The 20,433-nt window shown below is 41.8% G+C and overlaps 1 protein-coding gene and 1 pseudogene across 1 annotated transcript; both read left to right on the plus strand.

Moving 5' to 3' along the window:
* Positions 1-6,381, plus strand: pdk2b (pyruvate dehydrogenase kinase 2b). The gene is made up of 11 exons (XM_027023368.2): positions 1-271; positions 560-701; positions 2,286-2,357; positions 2,465-2,649; positions 3,287-3,376; positions 3,472-3,549; positions 3,785-3,861; positions 4,266-4,364; positions 4,960-5,070; positions 5,320-5,433; positions 5,566-6,381. The coding sequence occupies exons 1-11, from the start codon at positions 154-156 to the stop codon at positions 5,755-5,757; spliced, it is 1,278 nt and encodes a 425-aa protein (XP_026879169.2). The 5' UTR covers positions 1-153; the 3' UTR covers positions 5,758-6,381.
* An 8,764-nt stretch (positions 6,382-15,145) lies between these two features.
* On the plus strand, positions 15,146-17,179 carry LOC118241923 (annotated as a pseudogene).
* Positions 17,180-20,433: the final 3,254 nt, after the last annotated feature.

Consider the following 20,433-nt stretch of genomic DNA (forward strand, 5'->3'; position numbering starts at 1 on the left):
TTCAGACAATAAGCATAAATAGGATTATTCTGCTTATTACAGGAGTAAAAACTGTGCCACAGATATTACCTCTGCTGCACGGCATAGTCGAAACCGACCGCATCCATTTCTCAAGGGAAAATATTTTGTTTGTTTGTTTGTTTTTAGAACACAATGAAGCTTGTTAGGTTTATCATGAAGAATGCCGTTTTGGCAAATGTGCCTAAACATATCGATCACTTTTCAAAATTCTCACCTTCACCGTTATCGATGAAGCAGTTCCTGGATTTCGGTAAGAGTTATGAAATGCACCTTAAACTCAAATATATCAACATTTTTATGCTCATTCATAATTTTCATTAATTATACGTCTAGGATACTTTTTAAAAATATAGCATGATATTCGACATAAACAATTAAATACAATTTATGGACTCAACTTATGATTTATAATGTGATGCACATATGCTTCATGCAAGAGGTTATCTTTGACAAAGACTTAAGGATTTTGCTAAAAGTGATATGAGATTCAAACGCAGGTGTAGAGCTTTGGGATGATCTTCTGTCACTGCTATCGCAGGTTCTACAAACGCCTGCGAAAAGACATCGTTCGCTTTCCTCAGACAGGAGCTCCCGGTGAGACTGTCGAACACCTTGAAGGAGATCAACCTTTTACCAGACAAGTTACTCGGGACGCCCTCTGTTCAACTTGTGCAAAGCTGGTAAGATTCTGACCGGAACAAGCGATACTTCGTTAGGTGATGTGCAGCCGCTCAAAACACGCTCATACTGATTTCCTACATTTCGTTAATAATGTTTTGACAATCCCGAACATATCTAAAATATAAATTTTCAAAACAATTGTTGCCCTGTTTATTTGTATGAATTTGCAACTTTTTGTATGAGGAATTATTAAGCAGCGTGCTTGCGCGACAGACAACGTAACTGCACGTCGATCTTTGTCCCAGTTTCTGCTCTCGCCTGTTTTGATTCTGCTAGATTCCGCTGCACTGGCCACCCCGTTGTCTTAACAGTTGCTTTCAGCACCCAAAACAGGTGTTATGCGAATATTAATAATCAAAAGTCTTTATTACCATTGGCACTAACGCCTGGTATAAGCTGGTGTTGAAACACCTAGTAATAAGTGGCACCGCTTTAGGTTCGTTCTCTCGTTTTGTTTACTCCAACGTCTGATTATATACGTCCATAACAGCTGCAGAGCGGGTGGAACATGAGACGTCTGCTGCTGCCTATAGGCTTGTTTTTGTGCCACAGCACGTCACTGGAACAGCGTGTTCCAGCGCCGCTTCTTCTGTTGTACGACTGGTGGTTACCCAGCGTCTGTCTGTACGTTTACGCGGGACATTGTGCATCAGGAGCTGATTTTGCTTATTTGTAAACTTAGAGTAGACGCTGGCATGACGAACATTTACAAGTTTTAAATATTTTTAAAAAGATGTATAACAAACCTCCAAGAAACTCGAAATGAGTTACTTTGTATGTGGGAAAGGCTGAAACTCCCTTTAGATGATTAAAGAAACAGAGTTACACGAATCAACATATGCATTCATACTGAAATCTGAGGAGCCCAGTTACTGAGAAAAGTAAACCCCATCTTTGCGATTCCTGGAGTACATCATATTTAATATAGGGTCTTCCTGAGAGTGAGGGGCTTGGCTTGTTTGTCTCTGAAATGCGGCCATTTGATTGGTGGAGAGACATGCGGGTAGTTTTTGAGGGTTCATTAAAGAAGACGTTCCACCCAGAGTATCAGATAGGTAGGTAAGGTGGATTTAGGATACACTGTAGAAAATGTGTTCTGAATCACTGATCATGAGGTAGAAAAAAGTTTTATTTCTTCACCAGTTTAGGGAAATTAAATTATTCAGCAAGAAATATTATTCAGCTTTTAAGAAATTTGACTTCTCCTTTTAATCAAATTAATAAAAATTTGAGTACTGCATCAATTATTACCAGATAAAGATGACATTACACCCTTTGTAAGGACTATTTCCAAGAAGCTATTTTGTTGTGTTGACTTGATGATGCTGGCCAGGTCTTGGTTGGGGATGAGGGGCAGAGTTGGAGTGAGGAAAGGTGCAGCTTTCCATGTATTTCTGCATAAGCCAAGGTCAAGTAGAACACAACGAGCTGTGGGAAATGTACCAGTTGAAACTATTTCCTGTAGCGGAAGTCATTAACACCACCAGCCATTCACAGTCCCATCCACTGACATCTTCACTGAGCTAAACAGCCCACACAGGAGAAATAATAACCTGTAAACCTCTTTGTTTCCCCCACCTCAGGTACGTTCAAAGCTTGATAGAACTCCTTGAATACTTAGGCAAGAGACCGGATGACCAAAAAGTTCTACAGGAGTGAGTATCGTATCCCCAGTGAAATACTTGTCTCATATAATCAGCACTACTAACATAATGGAGATGATGCTCATACTAAAGTGTTGTATTTCTGTCCTTCGCTCCAGGTTTGTGGAGGCTCTGGTAATCATCAGGAACAGGCACAATGATGTGGTCGCCACCATGGCTCAGGGTGTAATGGAGTACAAGGATGCATTTGGGCAGGACCCCGTCACCAGCCAGAATATCCAGTACTTCCTTGACCGCTTCTACATGAGTCGCATATCCATTCGTATGCTAATCAACCAGCACAGTAAGTAACTGTTTAAAATTCCTAATCCCAGCATGATAACATCTCCACCCTAACCCTAGTACAGTAACATCTTCATCCAAACCCAACACAACAACATATCCACAGTAACTCTGGTACAATAACATCTCCACCCCAATAGTATATAATATCCATCTTATCCCCTTGCAATATATCCATCCAACCCAATGCAGTAGCATCTCCCTCCAATCTTGATTCAATAACATCTCCACCCATTCGCAACACAGTAAGAACTCCACCCTATCCCCCATTATAATAACATAATACAAATAGAAATACAATTTCCTACACCCATCTGCCATGCAATAATATCTCTACTCAGCTCTAAGCAGTAACATCTCCACACTAACAGTTCCCCTTCAAGCACCACACAGTAACAACTACATTGTAATCTCAGTAGAGTTGGCTAATCCATGTTCAACCTAACACAATGCAACCAAACCACAGCACTGTAACACTTCCACCCTAATGAACTACTCAGCAATTACTTTGTTCACCAGTTGTACTGACCAATAAAAGAGACAGCCCCATTCTAACCTCACTCTTCATGAACTGCAGGATTTCTCCTCCTACTGGTCTCCTAAAGGTGTGGCTCTACTGTTTCCTTCTTTACTTCTAGCCCTGATTTTTGACCATGCCTCCCAGCCCACACACCCCAGCACTATTGGTTGCATTGACCCCCATTGTGATGTCACTGAGGTCATCCGAGGTGAGTAGCAGAATCACAGTTACAATACTTTAGCCTTTCACAACAACTGCAAATGAAGAGCTGGTTGTAACATGTGGCCCAATTTTCACCCACAGATGCCTATGAATGTGCTAAAATGCTGTGTGAGCAGTACTATTTGGGATCCCCAGAGCTGGAGCTCAGGGAGATCAATGGTTAGCATCCAAGGACACTGTCTTCTCAAAATGGTCCACTACTTAGTCTTTCAGCCTTCACTCACACTGAATTACTAGGGTCAACTTGTTGACTCATTGTTTTTCAAGACCATTAACTGCAGTTGCCCTTTGGGCAGTGCACTGAAACATAAAAATGTTTTATATATTAATTTAGGAGGACTGAACTTACTGTTTGCTGTGCTTCTCATATTATCGTTTCTTTGTCATTTGGCAGCAAATGACAAGTCCCAACCTATCCATATCTCCTATGTGCCTTCTCATCTGTACCACTTGCTCTTTGAGCTCTTTAAGGTAAGAAAGGTCAGCTTTGACATGCTCAAAATACAGGTCGAAGGGGGGTGGGGTGGTGAGGCCAACCTCATAAAAGCTTTCTTGGCGGGAGGTGAGAATAACTGAAAATAGCAATTACTGTTCTCTGTTTTCTCATCTTTACATTCAATAAAAAAATGACTCCACACTTCTTGTATGTATATTCCTTTATCTGAGATCAAGGGCTGTGTATTGTCAAATGCATCTATTTGTGATTTCTGCTAGGCTGGCATAGTTTGCTAGTTTCTGTAGCATTAATTAAAAATGGTAAACCTATTACAAGTTTCAGCAAAGACATTAGTCAACCATTATTTTGAGCACAGCTGAACACATGAGTAGTATAGTCAGATTTGATAAAATTAGTTTGATTGTCTCTGTCACTACAGAATTCTATGAGGGCCACCATTGAGAACCATGAAGCCAGCAGCACTTTACCACCAATCAAGGTTATGGTGGCACTTGGTAGAGAAGACCTGTCAATCAAGGTGAGTAAAATCGAGAGCAGAAACTCATAGGAGATGTTGTACTTGTGCCAGCTTTGCAATAAGCAAGATAACAAAGCTATCACCCTAAACAGGTGTCCCGATTTTACGTTTATGATTACGTAAACATAAGTTCATGAAATGTCATGCACCCCATTCAACCTTCATCCCATCAAAGTACTGATTACGGGGGCAGAGATCTTGCAGCTGCCCTCTGCATGCTGCTTCAGCATGTCTCCTCCCCTCCACCCCAACCAGTGCTCTACATCACCCTGACATTGTTATATAACCGACTATAATCAGCATCACTAACTGGCACTGAATCACGGATCCTAATACACATTAACCAGATACGCAGAATTCCCCCTGCCACTGAGAGAATCATACTGTTAGATAATGATAATGTTAACCAGAACCACTGGTGCTGAACCTTTAAAAGGTCTGTTTACCTCATTTTACCTAAGCTCAAAACCTTTTGGGTCACTGAGATATGTTTATTCTCAGCTGCATCTTAACACATAAGAGAATTCTTTAAGCTATGACCTCTTGGTGGGTGTGTGAGTGACTTTAGTTGGTTGGTCTCTTTTTTACGTTTCAGATGAGCGATAGGGGTGGTGGTGTTCCTTTCAGGAAAATTGACCGGCTCTTTAGCTACACGTACTCTACCGCGCCCACACCCACAATGAGCGACCAACATCGTGCTCCACTGGTATGCTTCACACACACACACACACACACACACACACACACACACACACACACACACACACACACACACACACACACACACACACACACACACACACACACACACACACAAACAAACAAACAAACAAACACACCAAAACACACTACTCTTACAACACATTTTCCTCCTCACACACAAAAGCCCATCATAAATCAGATGTCATCTACCTGTTTTGACCAGTAGCTTAGCTCTACCTTCCATCCCTGCTAGGCTGGCTTTGGCTATGGTCTGCCTATCTCTCGTCTTTATGCTCGCTATTTCCAAGGTGACCTACATCTCTACCCAATGGAGGACTATGGCACTGATGCTGTCATTCACATGAAGGTAAGACAAACTGTAAAACATATCCTGTAATTAAAACAACACCATAATGTAATGTATATTTTTATTTTGGGGTGTTCAGATGTAATGTATATATCCACTCTCTAATCTACAGTAATATTCCTCCTTCTTTAGGCTCTGTCCACAGACTCTGTGGAGAAGCTTCCTGTGTTCAATAAAACCGCCCTACGCCACTACAAAGTCAATCAGGAAGCAGATGACTGGTGTGTACCAAGTAAAGAACCTCTGAACTTGTCTAGCTATAGGGTTGCTAAACAAAACTCTGGTCTTAACTACTGCAGCAGCAAAGCAGAGGCTTTGATCTGAGTGTTCCTGCTGGGGCCTACTATAACACTGACTGAACCTCTAGTGGGTTGTGAGGAACCAACCAAACCTTCTGGACAAGATCTTCTGGCCACCTCAGCAGAGAATGTATGCAGTTCCTGCATAAGCAAATAGGACCACTTGCAGCTTCTCCCAGCGTCCTGTAGGCCAGTGGGACTGAATCACTGTCCATATCAGAAAGACCAAACTATGGTTAATGAGTGGTGGAACAACTCAGGTTTGTGTCTTCTAGTAAGACATCACCCTGCAGAGGTCTGACCCAGGTAAGAAGGTATGACTATGAACCCTGTACTGTATGAGAAGGTTTTATCTGAGTGAGAAGACAGGGATCCACATGGAGAATGTACCCAAGTGAAGCTGAAGAGATATAAACCATAAGTGGTTGAAAAGCCATTGCGAAGAAGAAAAGCAAAGAGCATGAAGTGGTGAAGTGGTGTACTACAATGATGTTAGTTCACCCCGAAGTAATTTCGCCCCAAACTGTAATCTAAGCAGTCTTCTGTTCTGCAATCACATTTGCAGCAATTTCATGTTGTTGATTGTTGATTATTTCAAACGGTGCTGTGCCACATATATGACAATGAATATTAAAGAATCAAAATATTTTCTAGGACTTGCTGATTGAATAAGTTTTGCATAGACGTTTTAAAATTTAGATTTATTTTTGTGTACTTTATGTATATTAGCATAGAAAAACGTATTATTTTCACAATGTTTTACTATTTTTAATCTGGTTTTACTTCAATTATTGATTGAATTATATTAATACAAATGTTACTTTTTTTTTAAAATTTTTACAAATGCACTTCTTACATGTATATTTTTAAATATACATATTTTGAGAGTAACCTTTAACAAAATGTTCTCACAATAAACACTGAAAGATATCAACATGCAATTACATACCCACATGAGGCAAAGAGCTCAGTGCATGTATCACAATGCACACATATGTGGGATTTAAATACATCAGGTTTCCTAAAAGTTTCCAAATATATGCTTTGGGGTTTTGTTTGACCTTGTCAGACAAGCTCACTGTGGATCTATAAACCTTTGCACCTTATACACTCTCTTCTACTCACAGTACCTCACAATTTACCTGTACCTCATACACAACCGAATCTTTAGTATGCACAAGGACACGATTTCTCCAACACGTTTCTCATCCTGAAGACACATATAGTAATATCTCCTGTGTTATCATCCACCTCATCATATGAGGTTCTGTGTACCAGTGCAAGTGATAACAGTGCATTGGCATGAAGAGACCATATTCTGAACCCAGAAAAGACAAATACAGATTTCTCACAGAAATGACTGTATTTAGTAGTCTCTGGGTTTGTACTTACTCATCCTGATAATAATCAAGCACCTTAGTGATGTAACAGAAAGGTGCTTCAAACGAAGTGGAACTATAGTTTACTGATCAGTCAGATAAGCTAACCTTAAATATGATCCCATAAAGCCCTGCTCAGGTAGTATAATAACACACAGACACAAAGCATAGATTGCTTATGTCAGTCAAGAGCACACATAAAAGCGTCACCATGCAAACCGTGATGCCAGAGGGGAGGAATCATTGACAGTTTATTTCTCCATCCAACAGGGTTGTTTTTATGCTGTCTTTGCATATGAGTGCTTGAGGGTGTGTGAACAAATGATGCATCAATTAACAGGTTAAACTTGACAAGATCACTAAGTTTCCCAACACCCCAATACACATACCCACACTACTACTGCTGCCTGCACACAAGCATACTGTAGCCAGTGCCAAGTCTAGCCTGGGGACAATACTGTAACCACTTTGACTGATTGACTCAATGTAACTTTTTCAGAGACTGACGAGAGATTGAGTATTGCTGAGGTCTTGGAAGAAGAAAGATAAGTGTCCATGGAACAATGGTAGACTTAAACCAGATTTTTAAAAAATGTATTATTTATATTAATATTATTATTATTATTATTACATTTATTAATTTTAATTTTTTTTGCATAAGCAAGAAAAAAAATGTTCTCAAAGTGTGATCTTGAAAAACAGTGTCATTCATACTTTTCATACTGTGAAAAAGAGAAACACACCAAGCATGACCTTTATGTTTTTAGCAACTTACTTGGCCTGCTCTACATAACATGAAAGTTGGAAAACAGTATTTTAATTAAATGTAAAGAATTATATGCAGCTGCGTATAGTAACGTACAATAAACACTTTGGTGGCTATCAAATGTTTTTAATAGACTATATATCCTGGCAAGGTTGCTGTACATCATTTTTTGCCACATAAGGCAGACATTCTGCTCCTTATAATGTATGACACGTTCATTGTAAACAGTCCTCAGTATCAACACAGCAGGTCATGTGTCAGTACCTAAGCATGTGCTCTGGGACAGCAGCACTCAAATGAGAAGTGTAATACTTGATCACCACATTACCATAGTACATTAATATTCATAGTGTTTGCAGTTCAGTTCCACATTTAACAAGGTCTGAAGGAAAACATGGGCTTTACACATCCCTGAAATGTAAAGTAAGCCACTGAACCTTTTTCACCTGCATTCAAACAATGTTATAGGGCACCTTTATGTGCTTGGAGGAGGGCACTAACTGCCCCATTTGATAACCTAACTGCCACATCTTATAACCTAAGAGATTAGGTGGCATTGTGTTTTATCTTAAAGTCATTTTATCTGCACAGAAAACAACATTTATTGGCTTTTATTAATGTATATTAATAAAAAGTCTTTTTTAATGTAGTCACATTTTGCCTCGTCTATAAAAATATTTTACTTAACCGTTCTAGTCACATTTATATGTTCATCTTACTCATGATTAAAAGCATCTTGTATTTGCATTCTGTTTTGAAACATATTTTAGTTTTATAATCTTTTTAATGTTCTGTTGATTGTAAGCACATTTGATATATTTTGAAATTGGGCAGTATCATTTTATTTAATTATTTACTTACTTATTTATTTATTCATTCCATTACATGAAAAGTCAGACATCCACAGTGAGTTCCACTGACTGATGTCCTCACTGATCTAAAATTCTCTGGTAGGAGAAACTGTTTTTACCCAGACTCAACTCAAATTAAGCACAGTAAGATCTACACAATAGCCTCAGTACAGTAATATTTTTATTCTAATTTCAAAATAGGAGCAAATATAGTAAAAGCTCTACCCCAAGATCTGTGTGATAAAAATTCAATTTGGAGAATTAAAAAACAATATAATCAAACGGCTTAGCAGAGCAGAATTTGCATTGTGCGATATATAGATGTATGCAACAAAAGGGCCGTTCGCTGTCAGACAACATTCTCCCAGGAGGCATGAAACCAGTCACATTATTGATCCGCTGCACATACCATGACAAGATCCGCTGCACATACCATGACACAGGACAGCTGAGCAGACACAATCTGCCCTTATCACATGCACAGTTGGCTTGTGTCACCCTGATTGAAATAAGACATCCAACTCACCCAGAGAGGGTCACAATTTTGCTCTCTTGGATTTCCAGCCACAGATGGCCATGGCATAGTTGGGACTCAAATCAGTGAACACACACAGATATGGTGCATGCTTTTCCATTGAACCACTCAGGATCTACAGCAGGCTTACTTGATAGCATAGACATATGTTATTAAAAGGTAAATCAGGGATAAGGTCTGGTCTTTCACCCCATTTCACTATCAAAGCATGTGATCTATGATTAACGAGGCAGAGATCTTGCAGTCCTCTTCTGCTCCAGCATGTCTCCATGCTCTCCCTCACCCTGACATCATTATATAACTGACTATCAACAATATTAACTGGCACTAAGTCACAGATCCTAACGCTCATTAACCAGATTAGCAGAATGCCCTCTGCCAGTGAGAGAATCATACTGTAAAATGCTATTAATCATTACTGCTGTTGCCGAAGCAACTTTTAGAGGCACTCTTTCTTTTTAGTGTTATGTCCTACTGCTAGCTGTGGGTACTCTGGTTGCTGACTGCTGTGTAGGATGAAACAGGATGCACATTACCTATAATAGATATGTCAGGTATGACCACAGTTCTAAATCTTCATCATATCCTTCTGACCTTGGCTAGCTGCACCAGTGTCCTCTGCCTCCTGGTCCAGTCAGAAGCATTAGTCCTCGTCTCTTTCAGCTGGTCATTACATTTTTTCAGCTCACCAACAGAGTAATGACATAGTTTCATTTGTCCCTAGAGAAACCTCTGGGGAAGGCAACTATTTGGATTCCTGGTGGTGTGGCCAAGCCATCTAATCTGATGGAGAGTGAATGGAGTCTTCAGCTTCAGGCCTGTTTTAAGGTCTCTGGACATGACACATGGTCAATGGTAGCTTAGTGGTTAAGGTTGACTTGTAATCAGAAGGTTGCTGGCTCAAGCCCCATCACTGCCAAGTTGCCACTGTAGGGGCCCTAAGCAAGGCCCTTAACCCTCAGTTGCTCAAGTTCTACTCAGTCATAATTGTAAGTTGCTTTGGATAAAAGTGTCAGGTAAACTTTCCAAGGGAGATCATTATTTACTGTGTCAAATGATTTGGAAATGTTCACAATGACAAAGAGCATTTCATGTTTCTGTACTTGAAGTTGCAGGTTACATACATTAAAGATGATGTCTACTGTGCTTCTATTGTTCTTGAATTCACACTGGTATTTCTGGGAGTGGCTCTGGGTTAGTGTGATGAAGGAGAGCTTCAAAATGTTCACTTCATCTTTGTCAAAATGGCCTATGTTCCCCACACATTTTCATGGCTTGAGTCATAGATATCCTTGACAACTGACCATTAATAACAACAATACAAACATCCCTGAGACTTTGAAACAAGAGAGTCAAACAGGTTCAGACATTGCCCGGGTCAATAATGTCCACATCAGATGATGGGGAACCAGGGCAAAGTAATAAAAAGCTACTGGAACAAATATAAGACACTCATGGATGAGAGTGGAGAATAGAGGACTATTGGAATGCTACTACACATGCAACCTCAGTGTGAGAGGGTATATGCAGAGGGTATGGATGCTTACCCTGTCACACCTAGAGAGTGATGAGTTAGAAGACAAATCATCATCACCCTCACACCCCAAAATTGTGAACCAAGATGCACATTGTCAAGGAACATTGTCATGGAGAAGGAGGTTGGAGGCCAAGATAAGGGCAACATGAAAATAAGCAAAAAGGTGTGATGAAGGTATTTGAAAAGTACAACAAGCTGTCCATAGCTGAGGCTTTGGAACGCACTGGCTGCCCATCTAAAGAAGTACACAAGAGAAGTAGAAGGCAGGAAAATATACAGGATGTTTTCCCACAAGCCATCCCGAGTGTACTCTTAGATAACAGCATAAGGACAGACCCACCAAAGATGGAAAATTAACAACACTGGAAAAGCATATGGGAGAAGGGGGCATCACACAACAACAACTCCTAGTGGTTACTGAATCTGAGACCAGACCACAGCAACCTTCCTAAAGAGGATCTAGTTACTGGAGCAGACATGATTCAAATATGAACAGTTGGACAGCTCCCTGATAACCATCAACATTTACTGAAGCCCTGTACCTTTTGTAGTTCTGCATAGCTTCCTGAACCCTCTCAGTGAAATGTTGAGGACAGCAACAAGTACATTGGAATCCTACAGACAAATAGCAATCATGAAGAGGCCACAAAGAAAGCAACTACAGCCAAAGACCTACAAAGAGAGGTGAGTCCTGAGAGGACAGCTGAATGAGGATAACAAGATCCAGGCTATCAACACCTTTACATCAGATACTCCACTGGCATAATAAGATGGCCAAAGAACGAGATAGAAGCCACTGACATCAAGACAAGGAAACTCCTCATGGAGGGTTTAATCCCAAATTCAGCACTCAGACTGTATACTAAGCAGAAGGAGGGAGGCCGAGGATTAGTGAGCATCAGAGCCACTATCCAACATGAAACAACCAAGATCCAGGTGTACACCAGGAAGATGGCCCCAAGTGATGAAGTGCTTAGTGAATACCTCAGACAGCAGAAACCCAAGAAGGATGTGAATGAGGAGGAACAAGAACCATCATATGGGGATAAACCCTTGCACGATCTGTATCACCAGCTAATATTGGAAGTGGCTGATGTGGAAAAATCCTACCAATGGCTGGAGAAGGCTGGATTGAATGACAGGACAGGATCAAGCTCTGAATACATGATCGATAGAGGCTGGGATCTATCACACCAGGCAGGACTCCAGATGGAAGCTGTGCAAAGATGTGCCTGAGATAATCCATCAGAAAACATTGTGATGCAAGATGCTAGCAGGCAGAGTGTATATGGAACACCACAACCAAGTGGCTGGCATAGTATACAGAAGCATCAGTTCCAAGTTCCAAGATCAAAGTGGGAAGTTCCAAGATCAAAGTGGGATACGCCCTCATACATGGTGGAGAATGACTATACTAAGATCCTATACAACCCCAAGTAACAGGAACATCAGGAACACAGAAAATGAAAAGCTTGAGAAATAACAATGTGCAAGAGAAGAGCTGGAAAGATGTGGAAGGTGAAGGCAATAGTGGTTCCAGTAGTAATTGTAGCATTAGGGGATGTGACCCCCAAACTGGGAGAATGGCTTCAGCAGATCCCTACAACAACATCTGAGATCTCCATCCAGAAGAGTGCAGTCCTGAGAAGATACTACACATACAGTTAAGATACTATGCAAGACCTTGAATTTCCAAGGCCTTTGGTATAGGACCTGAGCTTGAAAGAAAAGAATGCATGGACGAGGGCAAGTGGTGAATTTTGTTTTTCAAAAATTAAATATTCCCCCTCTGGGTGGTCACTTTTTCCTTCTTTTTGCCTCATCAATCTCTAGTTGTGACAGCAGTTGCCACTTGTGGACTGTGACAACGGACCCATCAGCACTGATGGTCATGGCTGAACCCCGGCGTAGCACTGATTATGTCAGTGAGTTTACAGAGGCAGTAGTGGGGTTTATTGGAAAACTGGTGGACGACACGATTCCAAGAACCACCATCAAGAAGTTTCCCAACCAGAAGCCCTGGGTGGACAAAACCATCCACGAGGCTCTGAGCTCTTGCACTGCTGCCTCCAACACGGGTATCATCAGCGGGAACATGGACGAGTACAAGTCTGTGGCATACGGAGTGCGCAGGGCGGTGAGGGAGGCGAAGCGACGCTACGGGAAGAAACTAGAGACACAGTTCCAGCAGAGTGGCTCTAGATCCCTGTGGCAGGAACTATGGATGATCACGGACTACAGGAGCCCACCCTCTGGACTGATGAGTGCAGATGAGTCTCTGGCAAACGAGCTGAACACACTCTTTGCTCGCTTTGGGGCTACATCTAGCAGCGCTAATGCTAACAGCGTTTATGCTAAGAACGCAAATGGTGCTATCGGCACAGCCAACATCGCATGCGCAGAGCCCACCATAGAACAGTGCCCTCTCATCATCACGGAGAGTGACGTGAGGGGAGTGTTCAGGTGTGGGCAGCGGGACCAGACGGTATCTGCGGGAGAGTCCTCAAAGCCTGCGCAGACCAGCTAGCCCCCGGTATTCAGCAACATCTTCAATCTCTCCCTGATGCTCGGTATCGTCCCATCCAGCTTCAAGCGTTCCACCATCATCCCCGTACCGAAGAAACCTCCACCCTTCGGCCTCAATGACTACCGCCCTGTTGCCCTCACATCAGTCGTGATGAAGTGCTTTGAGAAGCTAGTCAGAGATTTCATCACATCTTCACTGCCAGCCTCCATGGACCCACTGCAGTTTGCATACCGCCATAACTGCTCCACTGATGATGCAATTGCACATCTGCTCCACACCACACTGATCCACCTGGACAAAGGGAGGGGTAATTATGTTAAAATGCTGTTTGTAGACTACAGTTCAGCATATAACACCATCATCCCCTCTCTACTCACTACTAAGTTGGAGGATCTAGGACTGCATACATCCCTGTGCGACTGAAACTTCCTAACAGACAGACCACAATCAGTATGGGTGGGCAACTGTGTCTCATCCACCCTCAGCCTCAGCACTGGAGCTCCTCAGGGTTGTGTCCTAAGCCCCCTGCTCTACTCACTACTCACGACTGCGCAGCCACTTCCAGCTCCACCATCATTGTTAAGTTTGCTGACGATACCATTGTCATGGGCCTGATCTTGGACAACGATGAGAGGGCCTACCTGGAGGAGATTAAACATCTGGAAAACTGGTGCCAGGAAAATAATTTCCTCCTAAACATCAGCAAGACAAAGGAGCTAATTGTGGATTGCAGCAAGAAGCAGAAGCGGCACTGCCAACCTGTGAGGATCAGTGGAACCACGGTGGAGAGAGTAGATAGTTTCAGGTACCTTGGTGTTCACATCTCGCAGGACCTGTCCTGGTCCCGCCACACCAACTCCCTGGCAAAGAAGGCTCGTCAGCGTCTTTACCACCTCAGATGCCTAAGAGACTTCAGACTGCCCTCTAAGGTACTGCGGAACTTCTACACCTGCACTATCGAGAGCATCCACATGGGGAACATCACAGTCTGGTTTGGGAACAGCACCAAGCAGGACAGACAAGCACTCCAAAGGGTGGTGCATTCAGCAGAGCGCATCACTCATACGGAACTTCCTGACCTGCAGAGCATCTATTACAAACAGTGCCAGACCAAGACCAGGAGGATTGTGAAGGACCCCACCCATCCCAACAATAGGCTCTTCTCTCTGTTGAGGTCAGGGCTTTCGCTTTCCCTGAGGCTTTTGCTCCCTGATGACCAAGACAGAGAGACTGTCATTCGGGCCCTGAATCAGGGAAACTGATAAACTGTGGGGACCACCACGACCATGCAACTGTAAATATTCACTTGTAAGCTGGAACTGTACATTGTGTACATACATTTATACATATCCATATATACATTGTACATTGTGTATATAAACATATTATACATATATTGTACATACATTGTTAATATATTTTGTAAAGATACAGATATATATTTCCCTATACACCCCTGTTTTTTTTCCTCAGTTTGGACAGAGCACTCTCAAACCATTTCACTGGGAGTTATACCATGTATGACTATGCATGTGACAAATAAACCAAACTTGAAACTTGAAACTTCTATTCTCATCCTTCTTTGATGATGTTTGAACACCACAGACGTCTGTGGATAAGGTGTGGCACATTGTTTTCCCCCCCTCCCCATAGTCGGCTCCAAGTGCCAGGACGGTGGCAACACGACACACCAACTGCAGCAGCCTTGTGCCTAAGTGCTATGGGTTGGGGAAAGACTTGGTGACCTACCCGTAAAACCTTCACCGTGAAACTCTATGGATCAGAATACATGTGCTTCAAGAATGGAACGTGAGAGGGATGAGCATCGGAAAGCTGGATACCATCAAGAGGGAAACGGAAAGGATGAGCGTGGACCTAGTGGGAGTCAGTGAATTGCACTGGATCGAATCTGACAACTATACCATTTACTACTCAGGAAGCGAGAAGAAAAGGAGAAAGGGGGTTGCCATTGTGGCCAATAAAAGGATTGCAAGGTGTGTAGAAAGCCCTAAATATGTCAGCAATAGGATCATGTCTATCTGCATCAGAGTGAAACCTCTGAACGTGACCATTATCCAAGTCTATGCACCAACAGCAGATGCATCAGAGCAGGATGGTGTCAGCAAGATCCCCATGCAAAATTGTCATGGACTGCTCCCGCCATGTGCAGGGGGATTCACAAATGTAATGTGTCTCTGTTTTGTAACCACACCCCCCGGGATTGCACACACATGTATAGGGTTTAATGTTAATGTCTTGTTTGTCTATTTAAATGCCTGTCCGTGTGTGCTCCCTTTGTTGGTTATTGTCACTACCAATGTCTCTACTTGAGTCGCTAATGTGAACTATAGCTGTAGCCTGTAACATCTGTGTTTGTTTTTATCAATTCGTGTTTGTGTATATCCTAAATGTTAAATTTTAATAATGTTCACCTTTATAATTGTGAGTGTCACTTGTGTTGTCTATGTTATATGTCAATAAATATCATGCATGAACGAGGAAGTCTGTGTGTCCTGCACCGCGCCCTGCGGCACTCGGGCCAGCAGCATTACAAATATGCAGTCGAAACAAGGAACATATTTGGGCAGAGATGACCCAGATGAACCGTGGGCAGAGATCAAGGAAATCATCACTGACATTGCTCAAGACACATACCATACAAGAAGCCAGTGCATGGTGGGAACTGGCTAACTGCAGCCACCCTCCATATCGCTGATAAAAGAAGTGAGGCTAAGCTAAAGGCTGGCAGGACGAGGTGATGTGACTCGATGTTGTCTTCCAAAGAGAAGCCAGGAAAGACAAGAACAACTTCCTGAATGCCCAAAGCACAAACTGCAAAGAAACCTATAAAAAGGGCCACAGCTGAGAATTACTTGCCACCGTGAAACATGTGAAGAAGTCTTTTTCTGTCCACCAAGCAACCATCAAGGACCATGATGGGAATGAAATCAGTGATCAGCAGGACATCAAGCAGAGATGGAAAGAGTACTTTACACTGGCACCAGGTCTGACTACTCAGAGGAACTTAATGGCCAAGAGGAACTGGAACCAGACCTTTTTGAAAGTGAAATGGTGTGGGCACTGAGGCAGCTGCCAAACAACAAAGCACCTGGCATCGATGGAACCCCTGCTGAGCTGCTCAAACGGGTCCCAAGAGCTGCACTAACAACACTATGCCGGAAGATATGGAGGACCTGTACATGGCAAAGGACTGGAAAAGATCCATTTTCATCCCGCTGCTGCAGAAGGGAGACACCAGGGATTGCACCAACTATAGAATGATTGCCCTGGTCCCTCATGCCAGCATGGTGCTTCTAAAGATCATCCAGAAGTGCTTGGGCAACATCGTTGATCGAGAACTTACTGATGTCCAAGCTGGATTCCACAAGGGCAGAAGGACCCGTGACCACATCGGAAATCTGAGATGGATCATGGAAAGGGCAAGAGAGTATCAGAAGAAGCTCTACCTGTGCTTCATTGACTACACCAAGGCTTTCGACTGCATCGAGCATGACAAGCTTTGGGTAGCACTGAGAGAGGTAGGAGTGCCAATGCACCTGATCAGGTCGATCAGGTCACTCTACGACAATCAAGAAGCCACAGTGTGAACCAGGTATGGGGACACGGAGTGGTCCAAGATCAAAAGGGGCACAAGACATACTATCTCATTTTCTTTTCATCCTCTATGCAGAGGTAATTATGAGGAAGCTGGACTTAGACAATTGGAGCACTGGGATGAAAGTAGGCGGAAGAACCATCAGCAATCTGAGATATGCAGACGATATGACCCTGTTGGCAAAGAATGAGAAGGACCTGAAGAAGCTGATCCTGAAGCTGAAAGAAGAAAGCTAGAGATGGAACTTCAGCTGAACATCAAGAAGACCAAGATCATGACCACCGCTGACAAGGAAGTCCACATAAAGATCAACAATGAAAATATAGAAGTGGTCGATAGCTTCATATTCCTTGGGACCCTCATCGATCACAGTGGAGGCTCGAGAGCAGAGATCAAGCGTCGATTAGCGCTGGGGCGTGCAGCCATGATGAACATGGACCAAATATGGAAATGCAATGATGTCGTGGTCACCATCAGGCAAAGGCTGATTACAGCCATCATGTTCTCAATTGTGACATATGGCTGTGAGATGTGGACACTGATGAAAACTGACAGAAGAAGAATTGATGCCTTCGAGATGTGGTGCTGGAGAAAATGCCTACGAATCCCATGGACAGCTAGAGTTACCAATCAAGCTGGAAGATATCAACCTAGAGGTGTTGCTGGAAGGCAACATAGCATAAATTTTTTGAAATTTACTTATGCATTAATTACAAAAACAAAAGACCCTCAATTAGAGGCCATAATGGAGTCTTTGCAATGAAAAACCATACATGTCCATTTACTGTTTTTCTACATTCAACAAAATAAAAATAATATAAAGGAGTAATGCAAGTTTATTTTTAAATGCCCACATGAAAGAAGTAAGGTATGTCATTTTAAGGTAATTTTAATGTAAGGATGTACAAATTAAAAACCTAAATAAGTGATTATGCAAAAAGGGGAAATTACATTCAACATCATTATGAAATCAAAAAAGTTTAAATAATGTGCATAATTATGTACAGTACATTACCGTACACTTAACCATAATCATATCCACACAGGTACTTTAGGACGATATCTGCAATCATGCAATTGTACTCTTTAGGACACAGACAAACCTACAGAAGGGCAATGAAATCAGATTTATCTTTACACATCTTATATCATATATGTATGTATGTATGTATGTATGTATGTATGTATCTATCTATCTATCTATCTATCTATCTATCTATCTATCTATCTATCTATCTATCTATCTATCTATCTATCAAAAATAAATAGAAAAAACTGTATGTGTCTTTCTTTTTCAAACTATTATTTTAATCCTGTTCAGATTCTATGGCACTTCCATTCCATATTTAATGGGATTAATATATATGGAATATACAGATTCTCGACTGGCATTATCATAGCAATAATATTGGCTATATTTAATTCTAATCGCTATTGATAACTTCACATGAGGTGACTGACAGTGAGGGGGCCTCATGAGCCTAAAGATAATTGGGCTGCCACTACCCTCTTTGTCCTCCAGAGGGCACCTGTGCCTCTAATTTAAGTTTCCGCTAAGGTCAATCCGCAATGGGTGGAAACACGACACAACTCCTTAACTCAAGTAAAAGTACAAATAGTCTAGTGAAAATACTCTGGTAAACGTTGAAGTATAGTGTATTTTTTTTAACTCAACTGAAAGTATAGAATTGCATGCGCTTATATGTACTTACAATAAAAAAAAGTTAGAAGCCTCCTTTTATAAAAATGTTTCTTAATAAATATTTGAGTGTTTTTTGAGTGTTAATTAGATGTAAGCCACAGAAAACCTTGCAAATAATGATTTATACTAGACCATCTGCAAAATTTCATAAATGATAAACGTTTTAAATGATTATTGTTTTGAATTAATGAATTAATGCATGTGGATTTGGGTCCAATATGAACTAGAAAACTGGAGAAATACAGGGATTAATGCTGATGCCTAGAAATACAAAACACATAAGCTCTATCTTAGGCAATGATAAGTGCAATAAACAATAAGTACTAGTGTTTGTTAGTCAACATCAGTGTAATAAACAATACCCTACAATAAGTACTAGTTTCAGATAGTCAACATAGGAGCAGGCTCAGTGGTCATTTAAATATTTCACATATAGATGGGTCTTCAGTCTGTGTTTGAAGAGTGCAAGGGACTCTGCTGTCCGGACAGCCAGAGGAAGTTCATTCCACCATCTAGGAGCCCGGACAGGGAATAGTCTCACTGTTTGTCTTCCATAAGACTGGTATGGTATTTCAAGCCGAACTGTACTTGAAGTTCTCTGTACTCTGGCTCTGACCATAGACATCATGTATGGAGGGGCTGGTCCATTTTTGGCTTTGTAGGCAAGCATCAAGGTTTTAAATCTGATGTGTGCAGCTACTGGAAGCCAATGAAGGAAACGCAGCAATGGAGTGACATGTGTGAACTTCGGAAGATTGAAGACCAGTCATGCTGCTGCATTCTGGACAAGTTGTAGAGGTCTGATGGCTTAGAGGAAGACCAGCAAGTAGTGAGACACAGTTGTAGTCAGTTGCCGTAGTCTAGCATTGAGATTACAAGAGACTGCGCAAGTACTTGGGTATCTTCTTGCAACAGAATGTTCCAAATCCTTCGTATGTTACAAAGGAAAAATCTGCAAGACCAGGTCAGATTTGAAACTCGAGCTGAGAACAACAACTGGTTGTCCAGTGTTATGCCCAGGCTATGGGCAGATTCGGATGGCAGATGACAGTTTGGCAGCTTTAGCAGCATGAAGTTTCTCCGTCACTGCTGTGGGGCTGTTTCTGTAGAATGTGCCTGTTTGTAGCCAGATTGATTGGGATCATGCAGCTGGTTCTGGGTGAGGAAAAGAGATAATTATAAACTGCTTGTTCAAGGGCTTTTGAGAGGAAAGAGAGAAGTGATACTGGTCTGTGATTGGTAATGTTGGAGCCATTGAATGCAGCCATCTTGAGGATTGGTACCACCCTGGCAGTTTTGAATGCAGTTGGCACATGTGCAGATTGCGATGGAACACGTTGGAGAGGTATATTTGGTAAGAGAATGATGAAAATTTGGGATAGTATGAGAAAAAAGATTAGATGAGTTTGCGAGGTCCAATCTTAATGTAGGTGAGGAACTAATTGAAAAGCACAACAAAGCCTTTTAAAAGTGTTGCTCACATCTGTAGCAGAGTCATCCTAATTTAACAGTTCAATAAGTGCTGAGTCTGCTCCCAAATTCACACCTAAGGCCAAGGTGAAACTACACCTGCAGTGAGTAATTTCAGCTAACAGCAAACAAGCAACTAGGTTCAGACAAGAAGCCTTGAATTTAGTAGAATCAAAGGCAAAAATAAGTAATCACCGAGCTACCTGAACCCACCAGAGGATGATCCCAGAGCAAAACCAAAGCATACTGTGCTTTGTTTTTGTTTTGTTTTTGCGTGTAAATGTAAATATAAATGCTGTAAATGTAAATTATTCAATC

This window comes from Electrophorus electricus, chromosome 8 (genome assembly GCF_013358815.1).
Source record: "Electrophorus electricus isolate fEleEle1 chromosome 8, fEleEle1.pri, whole genome shotgun sequence".
Classification (NCBI taxonomy): Eukaryota; Metazoa; Chordata; class Actinopteri; order Gymnotiformes; family Gymnotidae; genus Electrophorus; species Electrophorus electricus.